The sequence below is a fragment of the Alosa alosa genome, chromosome 20 (genome assembly GCF_017589495.1).
Source record: "Alosa alosa isolate M-15738 ecotype Scorff River chromosome 20, AALO_Geno_1.1, whole genome shotgun sequence".
Taxonomy (NCBI): Eukaryota; Metazoa; Chordata; class Actinopteri; order Clupeiformes; family Clupeidae; genus Alosa; species Alosa alosa.
Window position 1 is genome coordinate 21,592,676 of NC_063208.1, and position 20,339 is coordinate 21,613,014.

General features: G+C 41.1%; 2 protein-coding genes across 2 annotated transcripts; both read left to right on the forward strand.

Annotated features, from left to right (window-relative positions):
* Positions 1 to 267: 267 nt before the first annotated feature.
* abrab (actin binding Rho activating protein b) lies at positions 268 to 3,630 on the forward strand. Its single transcript, XM_048229837.1, has 2 exons — positions 268 to 1,067; positions 2,660 to 3,630. Exons 1-2 carry the CDS (start codon positions 478 to 480, stop codon positions 3,141 to 3,143), a joined length of 1,074 nt encoding a protein of 357 aa, XP_048085794.1. The 5' UTR covers positions 268 to 477; the 3' UTR covers positions 3,144 to 3,630.
* A 523-nt stretch (positions 3,631 to 4,153) lies between these two features.
* On the forward strand, positions 4,154 to 19,002 carry LOC125285705 (zymogen granule membrane protein 16-like). Its single transcript, XM_048230251.1, has 3 exons — positions 4,154 to 4,166; positions 14,242 to 14,356; positions 18,672 to 19,002. The coding sequence occupies exons 1-3, from the start codon at positions 4,154 to 4,156 to the stop codon at positions 19,000 to 19,002; spliced, it is 459 nt and encodes a 152-aa protein (XP_048086208.1).
* Positions 19,003 to 20,339: the final 1,337 nt, after the last annotated feature.

Below are 20,339 nucleotides of genomic sequence, written 5' to 3' on the forward strand. Positions count from 1 at the left end.
GGATCCCTGTTTACCCTCTGCTCCACACACACACACACACACAAACAACACTCTCTCTCTCACACACACACTAACCCCCAAAACCCCCTCTTAGGCTTTGCCACCACTCCAATGGCCCCGCTGATGAAATGTGATCTAGCCACTGGTCCCCAGGGTCACCAAGTGTCAGGGAAAGACGATCGTTGGGGAGCCGGGCATGCCAAACATACTTTCCAGCCGTCATGTGGGGGTTCGCTCCCCTCTGCCCGGGAGCCACCACTTAGCCACAGGAGCAGGCTACAGAAGGACACCCGTGAATTGGTGGGCAGTAGCAAGAGAATTTTAGATTGTCCGGAACGTTCTACAAAAGAGGGTCCACTGTTATTGTCTTGGAGTGCGTAAGGCACGAGCAAGGAGGCAGCCTTTCGAATGCAGGGAGGGGCTGATTGAGTGGACTAGGCTGAGGTCTGCAGGGGAGAGCAGGACACAGGGGGGAATATGTCGGAGTCAACACCAGTGGAAGGGGGGCCGAGGAAGCCCTCGACCAACAAGAACATCAAGAAGCTGCGGGCTATAAGTACAGTGTGCGGTCTGGCGCGCAGCTGGCAGAAATGGGTCTCCCAGAACGAGGAGAAGCAGTCGACCGAGCCTACAGGATGGTCACCCGGTGACCCGGACCCCCCACCGGGTGAGATGAGGAAGCCCCTGCCCAAGGTGGCGCCGCTAAAACCACCAGCTAGTGAGGCAGGGGATGACGACAACGAAGGGGGCATCAAGACCGCGCTGGTGGTGAAGACTGTGCAGAGCAGCGTGACAGAGAGGAGCTCCGGGGTGGGCATGCTGGCCGAGCGGCTCGGGAGGGACCCCTCGGCCGGCGACGAGGTGGACCGCCTGCTGAACAGGAAGCAGTCGCCGACGCGCCGCCGGATGGGCGGCACCGTGTCCCAGATGACCAAGACTCTGAAGGAGACGCGGAGGAAGAAGAGCGACACGGACGACAGCGGCTTCTCGGAGGCTGAAGAGAGGGGTCCAGAATCAGAGGGAGTAGCCGAGGATGGGATCATGTTGAAAAGGCCTACTGGGCCAGTGTAAGTTTAATATTTAAGCAATATGGTGGTGAGAGTGGGGTTGGTCATGGATATTCCCACGGGTGTTGTTGTCCGTAGCCACGCGGGCCCGGCCGCCGAAGGGCTACGGGCAACAACACCCGTGGGAATATCCATGACCAATCCCACGATCAATCCCTTGATACAACAATTCTACCACAAACTAAATAATCTGAAAACATCCCGTTATTGTTTAAAATTTTTAATTTTGACATCGTTCTTACGCACCAAAAAATAGTTCCCTTTTCAATAGACAGCGTCTTGGTTGCTAGGTAACCAACATTCCAGATCCCTTATTACGGGTCTTTGTGGTTTAGCCTACATGTCTTCTTGAAAGAAATGTTGAAAGTCGGGCTGAAATCACATTCATATCTAGGTTTGCTGCATGCATGTTACAAAGATGGGCCATGTCATGTAAGGGACATGGTACTGCAAAATAACGGAAACATAGTCTACATTGCAGAACCACTCAACTTTATTAATTTATGGTGAATAAATGTTACACTACTGTGCACAGCCTGATCGGACGATGCTAGCAGGTTAGCAGCGGTTAGCTAACTATGCTAACGTTAGTTATCTACAAGTCTCCTCCAAGTGACAATCATATTATACACAATGCTGGCAATGCTGAGAACAATTAGCATCCTCGTTTATCTTACTTACATTGAGTTGACTGTGTGGCTTAATCCACAGATGTGGTGAAGCACTGTTTCGTTATGGTTTGCTAAGGAGTAACCATAGACAGTAAAAGATAGGGACCCATTGCTTGAAATAGTGGAGAGCTGGGTTGAGAACATTGTGTCAAATCTTCGCATTGTATCGCGGAGTGATTTATTATTAGCTGTGCAAAGTCTGAGTTGAAATGTCCAGGGATATTCCAACTCATGGAACGTCTCTCGGCCAATCAGAAACAAATAAATAGTTCCATAGAACCCAATTGTTGTATAAACATTATTATATAATGTCCACCTCTAACAAAAACACTACCATGCCACCATTATGTATTAACCATAGTTAAGATGCAGATTCTGAAATATAATGACACACATTGAATGCTGGGTTGGATATTGAGATATTATTTGAAAGTTTTGGACATGAACTTGGCTCACTTGATAGATTGATGTTGGATCAGTATAACTTGGAGGCCATATAAATAGTATAAATAAATAGTACTGTAGGTCTTAATAGTATCTTTCAGTTAACTTAAAGGTATTTACTGTAATGTCCTTTAAGATTTAGGTGCATTTGCTATTTTGGCAGGGACCTTTTCTCCACTTTCAAGCACCGTATCTCTCCTTACATGTGCCAACGTAAATGAAGCCATGCGGATGTATTGCGTTACACCCATGTGAGAGTGCTGAGCAAGCGAAATTAACTTCAGACGCACACTGTGAGAACCGAAAGACATTATTCAGATGTAGAGAGTAGTTAGAGTAGAGAAATAGTTACTTACATAGAAACTTTTTGGTCACAATTGGACACATATTAAAGAAACTCTTGTGGCTGAAACTGTGGTTGTAACTCAATCCACTGTTGCTGCTTGGCTCTCCAACGTTCTCTCAAATGTCTCTCAGGCTCCGAAAGACCGGCGAGGACGCCGACAAGATCAACGCTCTGTCCAAGGTGCACAGTACAGTGGGCAACCTGGCCAGCCGCTGGCAGAACTGGGCCTCGGACCACGAGGTCACCCAGAAGCTCAACCCCTTCAGCGAGGACTTCGACTACGACTACTCCATGCAGACGCGCCTGCGCAAAGGTGAGGAAGGCTACGGACGACCCAAGGAGGGCACCAAGACGGCAGAACGGGCCAAGCGGGCCGAGCAACACATCCACCGCGAGATTGACGACATGTGCTTTGTCATCCGGACCATGGCTGACCCAGACCCAGACGGCCGGACATACGTGACATTCGGCGAGCTGTTCGACCGTTACGTGCGCATCTCCGACAAGGTGGTGGGCATTCTCATGAGGGCGCGCAAGCACGGCAAGGTGGCCTTCGAGGGTGAGATGCTCTGGCAAGGACAGGATGATGGGGTCATCATCACTTTGCTCGTGTGACATTGGTGGCAGTGATGAAAGCAGAGACTCCCCCTTTGTTTTGATATGTAAATTATGAATGAATGCGCTTAGCTGCTATGGTTTTATTGAGCTTGTGAAGTGATCACAGTGGTATCCACATTGTTACATCTGTCAGATCAACCATGGAAATCACCTAATGCACATTTACCTCAGACCAACAGAATAGTCATACCGTTTGGAGCCCTATTTTTACTCTCATGTTTGTGTGTGTGTGCTGCTGATGGAATTAGCTTAATTACAAAGGAAACAAACACCAAAAAGGGAGTGTAATGCTGATTAAGAATCAATGACTGTGCAACTGTGTTCTATGTTTTAAGATTCAGAGGTTTGTGCTTCAAAGTTTTTTGATATCATGCATTATTTTGACATTGTTGTCAGAGGACATGCAAGACCTACTTCTAGGATGTTATGTGGATTAAAAAAAAAGACCTGAACCGAGGTAGGTAATAAATAGTTACACTTTGTACACTGAGTATCATGCTGTTAGAATGTGGTCTTCCTCCCTGTGTGGAGTTGCTGAATGACATGGCAGATGGAAAAACCCTCAAGTGAAAGGTCACAACACAGATACGCATGTGTCTTTGGCATGTGTGCAGATCTGAATTTTGGTATGTTACCATGATATCCAAAGGAGGGCAGCAGAGAGCTACATTTTCTCTGTCCTGCTGTATACATGTGACCTTCTCAAAGTAAAGGGTAACACTAAAACAAGGGGCTACATTAAGATTTTTGGAGGAAAAGATCATGTAGTCTGCTGAGAGACCTGCCCCAATAGGCAGCATTGGGCCATTAAACCACACAATGATCCAAAACATACAGCCAAACAAGGCAAGAAATGGTTAACAGAGAACAATATTGTGGCCCAGCCAGAGTCCAGACCTCAATCTGTCCAAAAGTGAGCACAAGGCCAGAGTGATTGCAAAGAATCATTCCTGCCTAAAAACCTGTATTGCTGCTAAAAAGATGCAGTCTAGCATCATTGTGGAGACATGGAAAGGCTTGGTAAGTATTATAAGAACCATTTTGAGAGCTGTGAGGCAAATAAAGATGTTTCCATTGGTTATTTAAATAGGGTAGGTATAATTTTGGACACATCATTTTTCATACAAATGTTAAAAAACATGAATATAAAAATGCTTCTGATTCCAGGTTTCTACCACATTGTCTTGCAACCTTTTGGCATGTGGCAGTGTAATTTTCAGTCAGAACAAACATACTGATAAAGAGAAAATCAACATTCAATCAATATTTCCCAGGGGTATAAATTCAAGATCAAGATTCAATACTTTAATTGCCATACAACAGAAGTGTTAGGAATTTGCTGCAGTGTGCTCTACAGACAAGACAACACCAACAGACAAGACAACACCAAACAAAGATAAGAAGCCAAAGACATAGACATAGACATCAGACATACAGTAGTACATTCATCCATGGCTCATCCCTACATAGGCAAGAGTCAAAAGTGGCAGTTGACATTTTAGTGGAAGTTTACCCAAAGTTCAGGATTTAAGTTCACTTCCAAAAGTGCCAATGTCACAGGGTGATGATGACAATAAATTAAATAAATATACTGTATAGTACTGTGGCATATAGCATGAATACAATTTAAAACATATTGCTAAAAAAAAAAAGCAATGCTTGATGCTGGCTTGATCTGCTTCCATAAGGTAAGGGTGCAAGGGTGGAGAGTTATTTAAAAATCTGATTATACTACAGTATGTGCTATTTAAAAAGCGGGAGGTCTTTGTGTTAATAGCCCTCAGCCTTCTACCTGATGGGAGGATCTTAAGGAGGTGGTTGGCAGGATGAGTTGCATCCAGCAGGATTTTCATGCCCTTGCGTTGCATGTGGGCCTTGTAGATTTCTGCTAAGGGGGTGAGTTTGCAACCTATGATCTTCTTGGCCGAGTGAACTATTCTGTCTAGCTGTAGCCTGTTCTGAACAGTGGCGTTTCCATTCCAGACAGTAATAGAGAAGGAGAGAATACTCTCAATAGTGGCGCGATAGAATTGCAGCATCCCCTTGCAGGCCACCCCAAATTTTCTCAGCTGCCGGAGAAAAAAGAGCCTCTGGTGGGCTTTGTTAATGATACCGCTCAGGTTGTCTCCCCATTTCATAGAGGATGAGACTATGGTCCCTAAGAATTTTGTTCTTAACTGTAGGTAGTACCGATTTGTTTTGTTTGTGTTTGTGTTTTGCATTATGTAAATTTTGATCCAATTTGACTGCTTTGCCATGTTGCCCACCCAAAATTTCTACCAGCCCACCCAAATGTAGTAGGCTAGAACCGGCCCTGCTAGTAAACCTCTCACTGAGCACCATAAGACAAGTGCTAGCAGCAGATGTAATGCTAACAAGCCCGTCTCTTAATCTGAAGGTGCTACAAGTGAGCAGGTTTGTGTCTAGGGGTTGAACTTTGCAGTCAATACGATGAAGGTTACGTGTAATATTGGTAAATGGTGTTAAATGGTGTGACTTACCATCATCAAATTTATAGAAATTATGAGTGCCAAATGTATCCTCTGGTAATAGTTTATTTTCTGACCATTCAAATGTTGAAAGAAGATTGTGATGAATTGCTCTCAAAGCAAAAAATAGGCTTTGTGCCCCTTTCTGAGGTATGTTTTACAGGTAGCTAGTTCTGGTATTTAAATTAATTTGTATGATGTAGACCAGGGGTGTTCAAATGGTTGTGAACCAGGGACCATCATTCTGACTAAGGAGGTACCCCAGGACCACCACTGAATAAAAATACTGATTCTCACATTGAAACTACATTACTGAACTCAACTAATCTGGGGAACATAGGACCCTGGGAACATAGGGATGACCCCATGTAGTGAACCACACAAGCCACGCCATGCACTATGCTCTGTGATCCAGTTGGACCATTTCATTACAATTCATTTTCCAACTAGGGTTAGGGTTAGGATTAGTTTGCCAACTGGGCTGTTGTGGTTTTCAGGGTTCCAACTGATGTTGTTAGGTTTGATAGGGTTGCTAGTTTCAGACCAAAACCCCTTACTGCTGCTTTAAATATGTCGTCTGATTTTGACAAAGAACAGCATAGGTGGCCCCTGCCGTGGCGTGACTTGGATAAACACCTACCACAAACTACCAGAGCAGGGGCGTCCCTCTCTACCTTCAAAAAAATCTTGAAGATCCAGCTGAGATCAGTTGCATTTTTTTTTCAATCAGGACAGTAGTTTTCAAATTACATCATGTGCTAAATGCAATATATATATTACAGTAGGTGGGTCTGAAAAAAATTGAATATCATGGAAAAAGTATTTTTTTTCATCCCATAATTTAATTCTAAAAGTGAACATTTTCACTAAATGACATAAAGTAAACTATTTCAAGCCTTTTTTGTTTTAATTTTGATGATTATGGGCTTACAGCTCATGAAAAACGAAAATCGGGTATCTCAAAATATTAGAATAAAAAGTTCATAAAACAGAAATGTCAACCTTCAGAAAAAAAGTTATAATAAGTCAATTTATGTACTCAATGCTTGGTTGGGGCTCCTTGTGCAAGAATTACTGCATCGATGCGGCATGGCATGGAGGCAGGCAGCCTGTGGCTCTGCCAAGGCATTATTGAAGCCCAGGTTGCTTTAATAATGGCCTTCAGCTCGTCTGCGTTGTTGGGTCTGTGTTTCATTTTCCTTTTGGTCCCTTTTTCATGGGGTTCAGGTCAAGCGAGTTGGCTGGCCAATCAAGCACAGTAATAACATGGTAAGCAAACCAGTTACTAGCAGTTTTGGTACTGTGGGCAAGGTGCCAAATCCTGCTGGAAAAGGAAATCAGAATTTCCATAAAGCTTGTCAGCAGATGGAAGCATGAGGTGCTCTAAAATCTCTGGACTTGATAAAACACAGTGGACAAACACTAGCAGATGACATGTCACCCCAAATCATCATTGACTGTGGAAACATCAACCTGGACATCAAGTAACTTGGATTCTGTGCCTCTCCACTCTTCCTCCAGACACTTGATTGAATCCTGATATTCAAATTAAATGCAACATTTGTTTTTATGTGAAAAGAGGAGTTTGGACCACTGAGCAACTGTCCAGTCAGCAGTCTTTCCCATGATTGTGGTTGTGTTTACTGAAGACTAAGAGATAAAAGCCTCAGGAAACAGACATTTCTGTACTATACTGATAACTGATGATATAACTAATTTTTGATTGTCATGAGCTCTAAGCCATAATCATTGACACAAAATTGCTTGACATATTTCAATGAATCTAGAAAACTGATTCATGAGCTTTTTGAAATAAATTGTGTGTGTGTGGGGATTAACTTTTTCACAATATTCAAATTTTTTGAGACACACCCGTATACCAACGCCACTCTACTGTGCTATATCGCTAAATCAATGAGGAAATGTCAATGAAAAAAACCTTTTGTCTTCTTGCACATTGACTGGAATTCACATACCATCTTCATAATAATAGCTTGCTGACATAAGCACTGGCATCAGGTCATTAGAGTTTCCTGAAACAGAGTTCCCCTGATACTGACACTTTTTGATGACCTGTCAGGGGATGAGGAAAAGCTTCACAGAGCACCACCTTCCAGCAGGACAATGACACTAAACAAACACATGTGAGTGTGGTAAAAGTGTAATGCTTTCAAAATCCAGTGAATAAACACAACACTCACAAGCATTTCTTCTTGTGGGGTCCATGCCTGCATGAGGGATTTTTGATTAATCATGAGTAAAGAAGTAATCGCAAATGTTTGTCTCTGATCTCGACTAATAACAACGCACCCAGCAGCAATGTGAAAAATGAAATCAGACAACAGGGGAACAAGGCATTTTCCATCTTTATGTTCTCTTCCTTGTCCAATTGTAGTGCTGTCTACGAACCAGTAAAACAAGAGGACTCTTAGATCGGAAAAAAAACTCCACCGTGTATCTAACTATAGAGGCAAAGTATGCGACATGAAAAAAAAATCCAGACTCCCAGCCTGTGAAATGCCACACCACTATAAAACTCTGCTCACTGGATTGTTCTCAGCATTCGGAGCACTCGCTAGCTTCCCATGCACTGACCTAACCTGACTGCAGGCCCTCAGCCTCTAACCATTGGTACAGTGTAACCTATGTTCCAACTTATTTTAAAACATTATTTGTAAGCAATCTTGAAAATGATTAACAGATATGTGATGATAGGATTGATAAAACTGCAATGCAATTGATGTGTGCATGTGTATATTGTTAAAAAATAACATAATTATGCATTTATTTTTGTCTTTAACTACAGTCTGGACAGTGCACTAAGTCAACAAGGTAATTTCCTGATATAAGCTATTCTATTTGTTTTTCTCATTTAAAGTCAGTGTACATTGGTACGACGGAATATTAGGGCCACACATGAAGAAAAAAAAATATTTTTGCCATGGCGAGATTAAACTCGACATGTTGACTTTAAAGTCAGCATGTCAACATTAAACTCGACATTTCGAGAATAAAGTTGAAATGTAATGTCGACTTTAATCTCGACGTGTCGACTTTAAAGGTCTCATCTCATCGTTTTTTCATTAATTTTGCAGTGGTCTGTAGTATTGATGAATGCCCTGTGAGCTGGTTTTGGTGAAAAAAATGCTGTCCTGCGTCTGTTTCATGCTGTTCTAGTTTGGTGGGGAAGGTGGGCGGGGAGGAACGACTGGATTTTGCCTCTAGTCATGAATATTAATGACATGCTAATGAATTCACCTCTGATTGGCTAACAGTACTGTGACGCTTCCTCCAGTGCATCCTCATCCGATTCTGCCTGTGCTATGCTCCATATTCAACTTTACAGTGCTAAAACCTGGCTAAAACTCGAGTCAAAACTGTTGCACAAAATGTCTTCGAGATACAACTTCATGTGTTTGATCCTAATATTCGAGTAGGAAGAAGAACCGCTTCCTGATCGCTTGTCGGTGAACGTTGGTTTAATAGAATGGTAACAATTGCCTGTCAGCTTAAAAATTTCTCCTAAAAGAGGTAAACGCTTGTGACAATCGCCATCTTGCTTTCAAGTAATAAACAGTTGGAACGTTTTAAAATAAAGACCTATTTCTTTACACAATCAAAAGTCTTTGCAATCTTCCTTTGTAGATATTTTACTTCACAACACAGGTAAGCACCCTAAATGCAGTTCAGCCACTGACCTAGCCTGCTAATGCTATCGGAATAGCTAGATAGTTATGGTTTGAATTCCATGATACTATCATTGAAAGACCACTTGGTCATAGCCCAATATATATATATAGATCTAAATGCAAACACGCCTACCTAGCTATATTTTGCTGGAATTGTACCAGAATGCCTACAGAAGCAGAGAATGTGTGCTGCAAGACTTCTCCGGTAATGAGAACTATGGCTTTGATAGCCTGACAATGGCAGAGGTTAGCCTACTCAAGTTGTTTTCTGTCACGTATGACAGAAAAAGTAGCCTACTATAATATTTTGGGACTAAATATTACAGTAATCTTATAGGAATACTATAGTATTTGGACATACTATAGGTACTATAAGACTACTATAGAAAAACTATAGTGGTTACAGGATATAGTTATTAGTAGTACTTTTACAGTATGTCCCAATTATTCCTATAAGATTACTATAATATTTTGTCCCAAATACTATAAGATTCCTATACTACTTTTTCGTAAGGGGATTGCTCATGTGGTTAGAAAAATGGTCAACACCAGTACCCCTGTTGTCTGTATGACCCTGTACCCAGGATTAGAACCAGTCTGCCTTAGCATAATGTACTCCCTTCAAAATGCACTAAACATTCGACTATGACAACTATGGCCCTCTGTGAGACAGAAGATATGAAGGGTAAGATAAACCTTTAGCTTAAAAGGGACAAAAACTGATGAAACTCCTAAAACAAATATACAAAACAGGTAAATTTTCAATAAATAACTTTATTATATTTACATACAGCAGTACTCAAAGTGTGGTCCGCAAGCTATCTCAAGTGTTCCGCAAGTAGATGTGATAAATATAATAGATGAGTTGTTTGCAATATTGAACCAACTTGTATGTAAATCCAAACAGTTCTGCAACACTGATGTAACCTATGCCAGTTTAAATCATATGAATCCTCTGACACCATAAGCAAGGTGCAAAGACAACAAGCAAGGTGGTTCAGTGAGAAGGCCTATTGTGTAATATACTGTTGAAGTAGGTCTACTGTTTTTTTTTTTTTTTTTTTTTTGCTAGGTGGTCCGTGAAACACTGACAAATAGTAATATTGCAGTCTATCAAAATAATGCAAACACAAAACAAGAACATCCAAACTATCAAACTATGCACAGAATTAACAATGTCCTCTTTTTGCCAGACGATGCAGACATCTGGCCTACAGATCCTTTGTAAAATGGTGCTGGGATTATTTAGGGAAAAAGGTCTGAGTTGCTGTTTCGGCTTGTATTGTCCTGGGGATCCGAAGGGACAACACACAAAACACATTCGTTGGCTGTGATGATTCTATTACATTGCTCTTTGATTGCGCTGGGCCATAGGTGGAGCCATCAGGTGTTATTGTGGAGATGTCGCTTTCATCCTCCTCCTCCTCTTGATCAACCCGAGGTCTTCTAGCTGGCCTTGGATGAACAGGCTTGATGGCAGTAGAGGTAGCAGGCCCCCATGCCCATGGTGTATTGTATCAATACTCATACTTTTCATGAAGTATTCTGTTTGGGTACCTAAAGTAAATAAATGTGTATTACTGTCAAGTTACAAGATACTAATAGTACACAGGACATTCACTCACACAAAACTGTACTGGCATAATGGAAACAAAAATATTTTAGTGACTGTGGTAAGGTGTATGATTTACTAAGTAGCACACCCACAAGAAGACATTCGGTAATATCAATTCTATCTGTTATGCAATTCATGGGTTTCATCAGGTCCATTTACACAGGTGTATTAATCAAGCACCATGCAGTCTACATTCATAATCGAGGTGCTTGATTTTATACACCTGTGGAAAGTGACCTGAAGAAATCCATGAATTGACTTTCCCAAACATTGACGAGCACATAAGAACCTGTATTAGCCTACTAGAAAAAGACTTCTAGAAACTAACACAACAATAAAAGTTAGATCACAAACCTTTGCTTCTAACGTGATGACCTAATGTAGGCTAGAAAGCTGTGTAGCCTGACATGAGGATGTGCTCTGGAAGACATACAAAACACTAAGTAAACAGCAAGTAATCAAACAAAACATCATTGTAGGCCTACAAAGGTCAATGTAATAATGGCAAGAAGACATAAATTAGACTTAAGTGAAAATACCTGAGCTCTAGTGACTTAGCCTAATAGTGCACGGGTATTGTGTTTTTGATTTTCCCTGTTTAGACTAGAACAATACCCGCATTCTTAGTTGAGCATAAGATATTGTTGCTAATATTATTATTTGTGGTCTAACACTTAGGTTAGAAGATTATAGGTTCAACAAGCTAAATTTCTGGGTAGTGTGGTCAGTTTCTTATGAGTGTAGCTACACCAGGCACGTAACTGAAGCATTCCGTTCACAAGTATGTAATGTTACTGCAACAATTAGTTTCCAATAGGCCTAATCAATGGAAGTAGCTACACCTGGCGTGTTAGTGGCCTGTAGGCTACGCTCGGGAAAATAGACCATTCCTCTAATGGATTTTACCAGAGCCCTTCCTATTAGACATTCTCTGATTTTACACGTCGCGAACAGAACACTTCAGTTAAGTGCCTGGTGTAGCTTCCTGTAATATACTGTTAGGCTAGCCTAAGCCTAGCTTGTACCCTTTTCATGCATGCTAACGTGAAGAATATGAACATGCTATTTTGTAACAGACGTTAGGTGGAAAAGTTTGTTTGTACTTACAGCCTGTGAGCTGGTGGTCGATCATCATGACGGTACAGAACCAGGTTTTCAGAACATCGATGCAAAACCACTTTCTAACTGTAGGCAGTGACTGTGGTCGAAATGATTGGAACACAGAACTAATGTTGCACTACTTCGGTGGTGGTGTTCCAACGATAAATCCGAACCATTTCTTCCCCAACTCATGTTTCTAAGGCAAGACATGCAACATTGATGTGTTATTGCCACAAATAACACAGGCACGATTTTTTTTTTCCCGCCATGTTAGCAACTTGCTGTTAACTCCTACTAGCTGCAGAGAGACAATCCCCTAGCCGCAAAATCTTCCAGTCTTCCTGTAGGCGGTCACAAGCCAATGTGGGCGAGGCCATGAATAATCAGTTTCCCTTCGGCCTCATTGGGAAGGGCTCTTTCTGATTCGCTTCTTTTTCCGTGTATTTTCTTTCATTGGCTAATGCGGGCAATGGGGGTAGAAGATCATTTTCACGTGTAGCATGTATATGCAACTTGGAGTGAGCTATAGTATTTCGAAAGTAACAAGTATTAAACGGTTTCTCAGTGAATGAGACCTTTAAAGTAGTCATGTCGACATTAAACTCAACATTTCGAGAATAAAGTTGAAATATAATATCTACTTTAATCTCGACGTGTCGACTTTCAGATAGATTGCGTCTTGTCTGTTAACTACTCATTGCCGTCATCATGAAGTGCTGTATCTCGCGGTTGGAAATACCATGCACTATGTCATTTAGTATATAGCTAGAATAATACATGTATCCAATGATATTTTTCTATACAAAATGCAATTTCACTCTGTTTTACGTGGGTAAGGCCACCGCACATTCAAATAACTGCCCTTCATGAACCAGGCCGTCACTCTCCATAGGTTAACTAATTTCTCTAAAACTGCTTTTCCATGTCTCACCTGCAATAAACATAGGAGGCTATAAACACAGGTATAGCCTAAGCATATATACTATTTTGATCCCGTGAGGGAACATGTGTGCATGTATACTTTATTTATGCACTGTGTGTGCATATGTGTGCATGTAGGCGACTAGTACATATAGGGTGGTCGGGAGGAGGACAGCTTCATTCGTCCCTAGACATTCAGCAATAGGCTGTTTTGCATCCATTACAAACAAGCAATGTGAAATTCTAGGATTGGGGAGAGCGCCTAGTATGCCTAGTCTAGTGCATAAGCATGAAGTTGAACCTTTAGATGAAAAACACTCTTTAATAATAGGCCTACAATAAATAAAAAAACGCTAATGACGTTTAGGCTACTTTTGACCATCGCATTTATCGCTTGTAACTCCGTGATAAGGACCTACAGGAAAGTATTTGGCTGAGCAACGGAGGTTAATGTTTTCTGTTTTGTTCACATGATATAGGCCTATGTCTAATCATTGTTGCAGTCGAAGAAAACTGGAATGTTTAATTCGTCCTCCCTTTCAATCGTCCCGAGCGGTACTTCTCTCTCTTCTCTCAAACCAACTTTATTCTCAAAATGTTGAGTTTAATGTCGACACGTCGAGCTTAAAGTCGACACGATATTTCAACTTTATTCTCGAAATGTCGAGTTTAATGTCGACATGGCGACTTTAAAGTCGATACATTGAGATTAAAGTCGACATTACATTTCAACTTTATTCTCGAAATGTCGAGTTTAGGCCTAATGTCGACATGGCGAGTTTAATCTCGTCATGGCAAAAATATTTCTTCCTTCATGTGTGGCCCTAATACTCCGTCGTACATTGGAGACTATTAGAACATAAATAAAAAATAGTTTAGAAATGCTGATGTTGACCCTCTGTTCTACAGAATGCGGGCTCTACTAGTCTTCACTGTTCTCCTGGCTGCTGTCTGGGCTGACCGTAAGACACACACACATACACACACACACACAATATTAGACTAGATTAAACTTAACTACACTAAATGTACCATTACATAAAACATAACCTTATATACCCAGTTGTCAGTTGCTATTGTGTTTAAGAAAGCAAAGCAGCATGCATATAACAACATTATGTAAATAAGTTAAGCCTAATATGTTATAGAGAGCATATTTTACTCTCTCAAGTCAAATTACCTTGGATGTGCAGCAGAGGTCATGTGGCCTGAGAACCTTGAAGCAAGCTGGAAGGTTTTTAAAGTGACCAAGTTTTATGTGTCCTCTGTCTCTCTTCCAGCCTCTGGCTTCTCATTTTCCCCAGCTGTGGGTGGGGGATCTGGGACCTCTTACACCATTTTAGGGGATGGCCGCATCACAGCAGTCAGAATCTGGGATAATGGATACATCCGTGGGTGAGACACATTACCAGTGAATCTCTGTGTGTGAGTGGGATCGCTCAGGGATCTATGCACAAATCACCAATTTGATTTGATGAATCTGTAATTAGGCTACTGTATTTTCTGAAGAGATCAATGTTTGCATTTTAATCGTTATTTTTAAATTTAAAATGGCATTATCATCAAATGAACACACGTTTGCTAAAATAATTTTGATACTTTCATTTATTTTTTTAAGAATATGTAACATAGTCTACTGTTTACTGGTATTTATCTAATTCCATTAGGCAATCCATTAGATATTTTGGAATTCTCTCACAGACAACTGAGCAATGACAAACAAATAACAAAACTGTTATGACTGCCTGTTAGAGAGTAGCCTATCAAACAGCCAGGGGCGGAGCCAGAGGGGTGGCTTTGGATGGCACAGGCCATCCTTGAAATTCGATTGGCCACCCCAGGTGCCACCCCAAATCCTAGTCTCACGATTGGCCATTATGACGGGCTAGGCGGGACCTTTCTTGACGCATTTGCAGCGCTAGTTTGAAGTGTCAGACAGACTTCGGAAAGTGGCAAACACTCTTGCCATTATACACGACTTATTATGACCGCCCGCAGCGAAGCGGCGGTCATATAGGTTTAGTCAGATTTTTTTTTTTTTTTTTTTTTTCTCCCAGTCCCAGGACACTGAAAGACCGGGGTACACGAAACTTGGTGGACATGTAACCCCACATGGATAGCATGGAACCATCGTTTTTCGTTTTGATCTGTAACCCCCCCGCTTGACTGGACCCCCCGAAAGGAGGGTAGGGCAGACACAGTTTTCTGTGAATATCTCGAAAACCGTGGGGTTTAGGATGACCATTTTTTTTGTATGTTGATCTCAAGGGGCCATGTCAACCCATTCCATAACCACTCATTTCATGTATAAGCGCCACCTAGTTAAACACAAAAAAGTAAAAATGAGGTGGTGTAATTGAAGGTATCTGTGACCTAACATAGTCAAAACTGCACGAAATTGGAAGTGTATGATCATTATGACACCCTCTGTATGCACGCCAAGTTTTGTGGAATTCCGTTCATGGGGGGCCACACAATAAATTAATTTATGTTACTATACACCAACTGGCCTGTAGGTGGCCGGAGACAGTTTTCTGTGAATATCTCGAGAACCGTAGGGCCTAGGAGGTCCATCTTTTTTATGTATGTTGGTCTAAGGGGGCATGTCAACCCATCCCATTACCACTTATTTCATGTATAGCGCCACCTAGTTAAAAATTAAAAAGCAAAACATTTGGTGTTTTCATCACAATATCTCTGGCTGACAAGGTCAAAACTGCACAAAATTAAAAGTGTAGGATCATTATGACACACTCCGAATGCATGCCAAGTTTTGTGTACTTTCGTTCATGGGGGGCCTTACAATAAAATAATTTATGTGTACATTTAGTGACGTACACCAACAAGGATTCCTGGGACACTGAAAGACCGGGGTACACAAAACTTGGTGGGCATGTACCCCCACATGGATAGCATGGAACCGTCATTTTTCGTTTTGATCTGTAGCCCCCGCTGGACTTGACCCCTAAAAGGAGGGTAGGGCAGACACAGTTCTCTGTGAATATCTTGAGAACTGTAGAGCCTAGGATGACCATTTTTTTCCGTATGTTTGCCTCCAGGGGTCATGTTAACCCATTTCATGTGCACACATGTGCACAAACACACACACACGCACACACACACACACACACACACACACACACACACACACACACACATAACATAAACATAACACAAACAATCAAGAATTTCTCAGAATTATAAACAGGCAAGATGGAGGTGGGGTTGTATAAAATGAATTTTACATGTGAAATCTATGAACTAATCATGTTTTGGTACTTGTTGTCTAGCAGATACCAGTCAGAATTGAGTGTGGATAATGCAATTTAGTGAGACAGTTAGAATCATATAGGCCTTTCAGCGTGATTTCTTTTTGTGGAAAAAATGTGCTGGACTGGGCGGCGGTCATATTTTGTACCGCTCTGCGGTACATCTAGTTGTTTTTAGCATGTGAGTTTAGGCCTACAGGCTACTGCTTGTGATAACAGGCAAAGATATCTATTTACCTATCGCATCCGCCAGTGCCTATTCATCTAATCACACACACAAGTTGCGTTTGTTGAATCACGTCATCCAAGACTAATTTTCCTACCTGCTTATTGTATAGCCTGCGCAGCCAACATTTGCTAGGTCATTAAGTGTTAACTGTGGGCCTACTTTTGTAAAAGTGTTTAATGATAATACTGTCCTAATCAAGGTTTGAAAATCGGAGGTTCACAGGCCACTGTGGCCTTGGTGCTCCCTTCTTTCAATATTCTGCTTTGCATCTGATTTTCATTTAACCTATGGCCTGTCAAAATAATCTTAGCATTCACAGTGCAAATTAATTTATTATTTTACGCAGTGGAGAAAGTGACAGCGCACGGCAAGAAAGAGCGTCCAAATTCACCCATTTCTCTGTTGAACTACTCGCGAAGTAGCCTACTCATCACACAGACATTACATGTATCCCATCACATGAAATAGCTTTTTCTTAGCTTTTAACGATGTTAGCCACTAGTTGCTGTGATAAACAGTTCGCGAGAAAAGTAACTTTAATTTAATCATATTATTATACAGTTCTGCGTCCATCTCCCTATCCATTCATCTCGGTGGAATGCTTTGCGAACTCTTCCCGTATTACAAACAATACATACAAACATATCAGAATAAACAGACCTTACCGAACACGAAGGTGTAAAGCATTCCCCTGTACAGATAGCAATTCCAGAGTAATCCGGTTTTGAATTTGCAGCAAATATCTACATGCATGTCTCCAACTTTGGGCTTTAAATTTCATAGCAGGTCAAATAAAACATAAATGTTAAATACAGCCTAGATATCTGTAAAATCAGATGATTTACAGTTCTATGTAATATGTCATGTTTCATGTTTTTGTCATGTTTCATACAGTGATGCAGGTCTACTGTTGTGAAAAGACTAAATACAACTTTGATCATTTTTATGTCTACTGTATAGTTAACTTTGGCCTTGGTGCCCTGACGTGTGGCCTTTGTGCCCCCTGCCAAACATGCCCAACTGAAGGCCAAGTGGCCTTGCACCTAAAATTATGAAATTCCAAGCCTGGTCCTAATGTAATGTTAAGACAACTTTTCATGTATGGTTCATCAAGCTCACTCATAAACACTTGTCGCATCGGCTAGGCTACAGGTAGCGATATGAATTCTGGTGACAATTCAACCAGTCAAGGATTTGTTGTGAAATATTTAAATTTTGGGAAGTTTACGTAGCTTAGGCTAAACTGTATGGTTATTTCGTCCCCCATGCCTGTTTTATTCGTCCCGGCCAGGAGGGATAAATGAAACATTGTGCATGTTCCACTTTTGCTTAAAGAATTCCTGAACAGTTTTGTTCAGAGCTGAAAGTGCAACTGTATTTGACAAAAGGCAGATGTAAGTTATTGCTAGTGACAAAATATTAACTTTCGGTGTGGTCTCTTTGTAAATTACGTGTAATTAAAACATGTTTTGATCGTCCCAGTTGTCCCCTATAGGCTAGTGCATGGTGTCCTATATCCAAGGGGAATATTCTCACCCGGCTATGTATTGCCACTCTGTTTCGAGGGACAAGGGGTAGGCTAGGGGAAGGAGAAGCATAACAAATGGGATTGAGCCTTAGGGTCTGTAGCATTATGAATGTAACGTTATGATTAGATTAAGGTTAGTCTTTAATTGTTGTTTCATTTCTGTTTCATACAAAAGTATTTTAAGCATTTAGTTGAGAGGTGTTTGTTGATTTTGGATTACTTTGTTATAGCTCTTTGCCAGCTCAGACAAAAAAAGCAGGTCAAATTATTTTAACAGCTACAAAAATAGATGGCCATAGATAGCCATATAATAAAATATATTTTAATGTCCCCATGATGGAATTTGTTTTAGCTCAACATAACCCACTGATAGACAACTTAAATTTAATATGTTTGTTTATTTGTATTTGCATTTTATTCAAATACAAAGACATTTTACAGTATGTGAGAGTATGGTCTTTGTCCTTCAATTGATGAGTATGGTGTTTGGTGGGTTTACTAATGTATTTGTGCTAATTTAACATCTTGAGCCTGTTTCTATTTATCTGGATGTTTTGCCTCATGCCACCCTTGAATTAATCAGTGCCCCATAGGGCCATCCTTGTTAAAAATGTCTAGAATCGCCACTGCAAACAGCCAGAAAAATGCCATTTCCCTAATTTGATTTTATTTCCTATTCTTTAGCCTCCAGGTCCGTTATGGATTCGAATGGTCGCAACTTGCTGGTTTTACAGGTGGCACCGAGCTTGAGTTTGAGCTGTTTGACGGCGAGTTCATCGTTCAAGTCTCCGGCAAGTTCTCTCGCTACATCCAGTCTCTCTTCATCGTCACCAACAGGGGGCGCTCCATGATTGCTGGACAGCCATCTGGAACTACCTTCAACATGTACGCCGTCCATCCAATGGCCGAGCTGCGATTCCTGAGCGGCCGCTACAACGGAGGTCTCACCTCTATCGCCACGCACTGGGCAATTCTTCCCATGGGCAACATGGCCGTAAACGGCACTTCTGATTAACGGAAGGGAATGAAGAACAGCCCAATACCATGGATATAACTGCCATGCCTACTGCTTGGCTACGGTGGCTACATTATCATCAGGGTATTTCACCTTGCATCAATTACAATTATCTGAGGGACACATCACACTCTTGTTCGTTGTCTTTTGATTTTTTAAATGTCTGATATGACTACCTGTCTGTCAGGGAATTTGTCTGTCACATCGAAATGCATAGCTAACATGCATAGCTAAAGTTGGGAATTGTTCTGTGGGTGCACTTGAGTCTTGCTTTCTGCTTTTCTGTCACATAGGCTACATTATGTGTGCGTTGATGCCATGTGCCTGTGTATGAAATTTGCATATTCATGTTACATAGCTTTCCACACTGTAAACCAGTGAAATGAGCATTTATGGAAAAATTGTATGTCAATCCCTGCAAAGCTTTTTGGTGCTTGGCAAAAAAATAAATACAAATAAAGTTCATCTTGGATGTTTGAAATAGCCTACCTCCTAGATAGGCTACCTTGATGCATGTAGGCTAAATATGACACAAGGAATAAAAGGTTGCAACTCATATGCCATAGATTTGTTTCCCAGCCATTAAGCCATTATAATGGACACAGTAGGCCTATAGGATGTTTCTTATTTTTCATGTTTAAAGGTGCAGTCAGCGATTGTGCAGGAAGTTGTGTTCGTTTATGTTTATGTTTATATTCAAATTTATTAGCAGATGTTTTTCCCCCCAAAACAATGTGCATTATATTTTAACCAAAACCATCATCACATTTATAGAAGTTAGGAGTGCTAAATGTATAATCTGGTCGGCTAAGGGACTGTTTATTTGTTGTTCCATGTGTTCCGATTGGATGATTAAAATTCTCAAGAAACTTGAGGCTGGTATGAGGGAGTGTATTGTGTATGTGAGCAACCTACAAGTTAGTCATCTTGCACTGGATCATTTTCCTGAATCTCAACATTATGATCACAAGTCTGGGCAAATTATTAATTAAATAAAATTTAACATGATCTGTTGCTTAGGCAATACATGGGGCAACTTGTTGCAGGGCAACCACATAACCGGTAAATGTTTTTTTAAAGCCAAGGGGCTGGCGAATTCCCGAAAGTTGAACCACCCATGGAGCTGTGGTTATCAACTCTCTGCTAACCCCATAGAACGCCCATTCATTTAGGATTTTTTTGAAATCATAACTTTATATAACATACAGTATACCCTGTGCCAACATTGTAGCTTCTGTATAATCTTCATAAACAATAGAAGGCAAAACAGCCTCAACTACCTTGTATGTAACGTTGGGTTCCCGTAAGATAGTCAGCATGTCTTGTTGTAGGGAAGC

Excerpts from the sequence above, each read along its gene's own strand:
- abrab (XM_048229837.1), top strand. The coding sequence starts at position 478 with ATGTCGGAGTCAACACCAGTGGAAGGGGGGCCGAGGAAGCCCTCGACC. Across the intron at positions 1,068-2,659 it reads AAAAGGCCTACTGGGCCAGT|GCTCCGAAAGACCGGCGAGG; the intron begins GTAAGTTTAATA and ends AATGTCTCTCAG.
- LOC125285705 (XM_048230251.1), top strand. Across the intron at positions 14,357-18,671 it reads GATAATGGATACATCCGTGG|CCTCCAGGTCCGTTATGGAT; the intron begins GTGAGACACATT and ends CCTATTCTTTAG.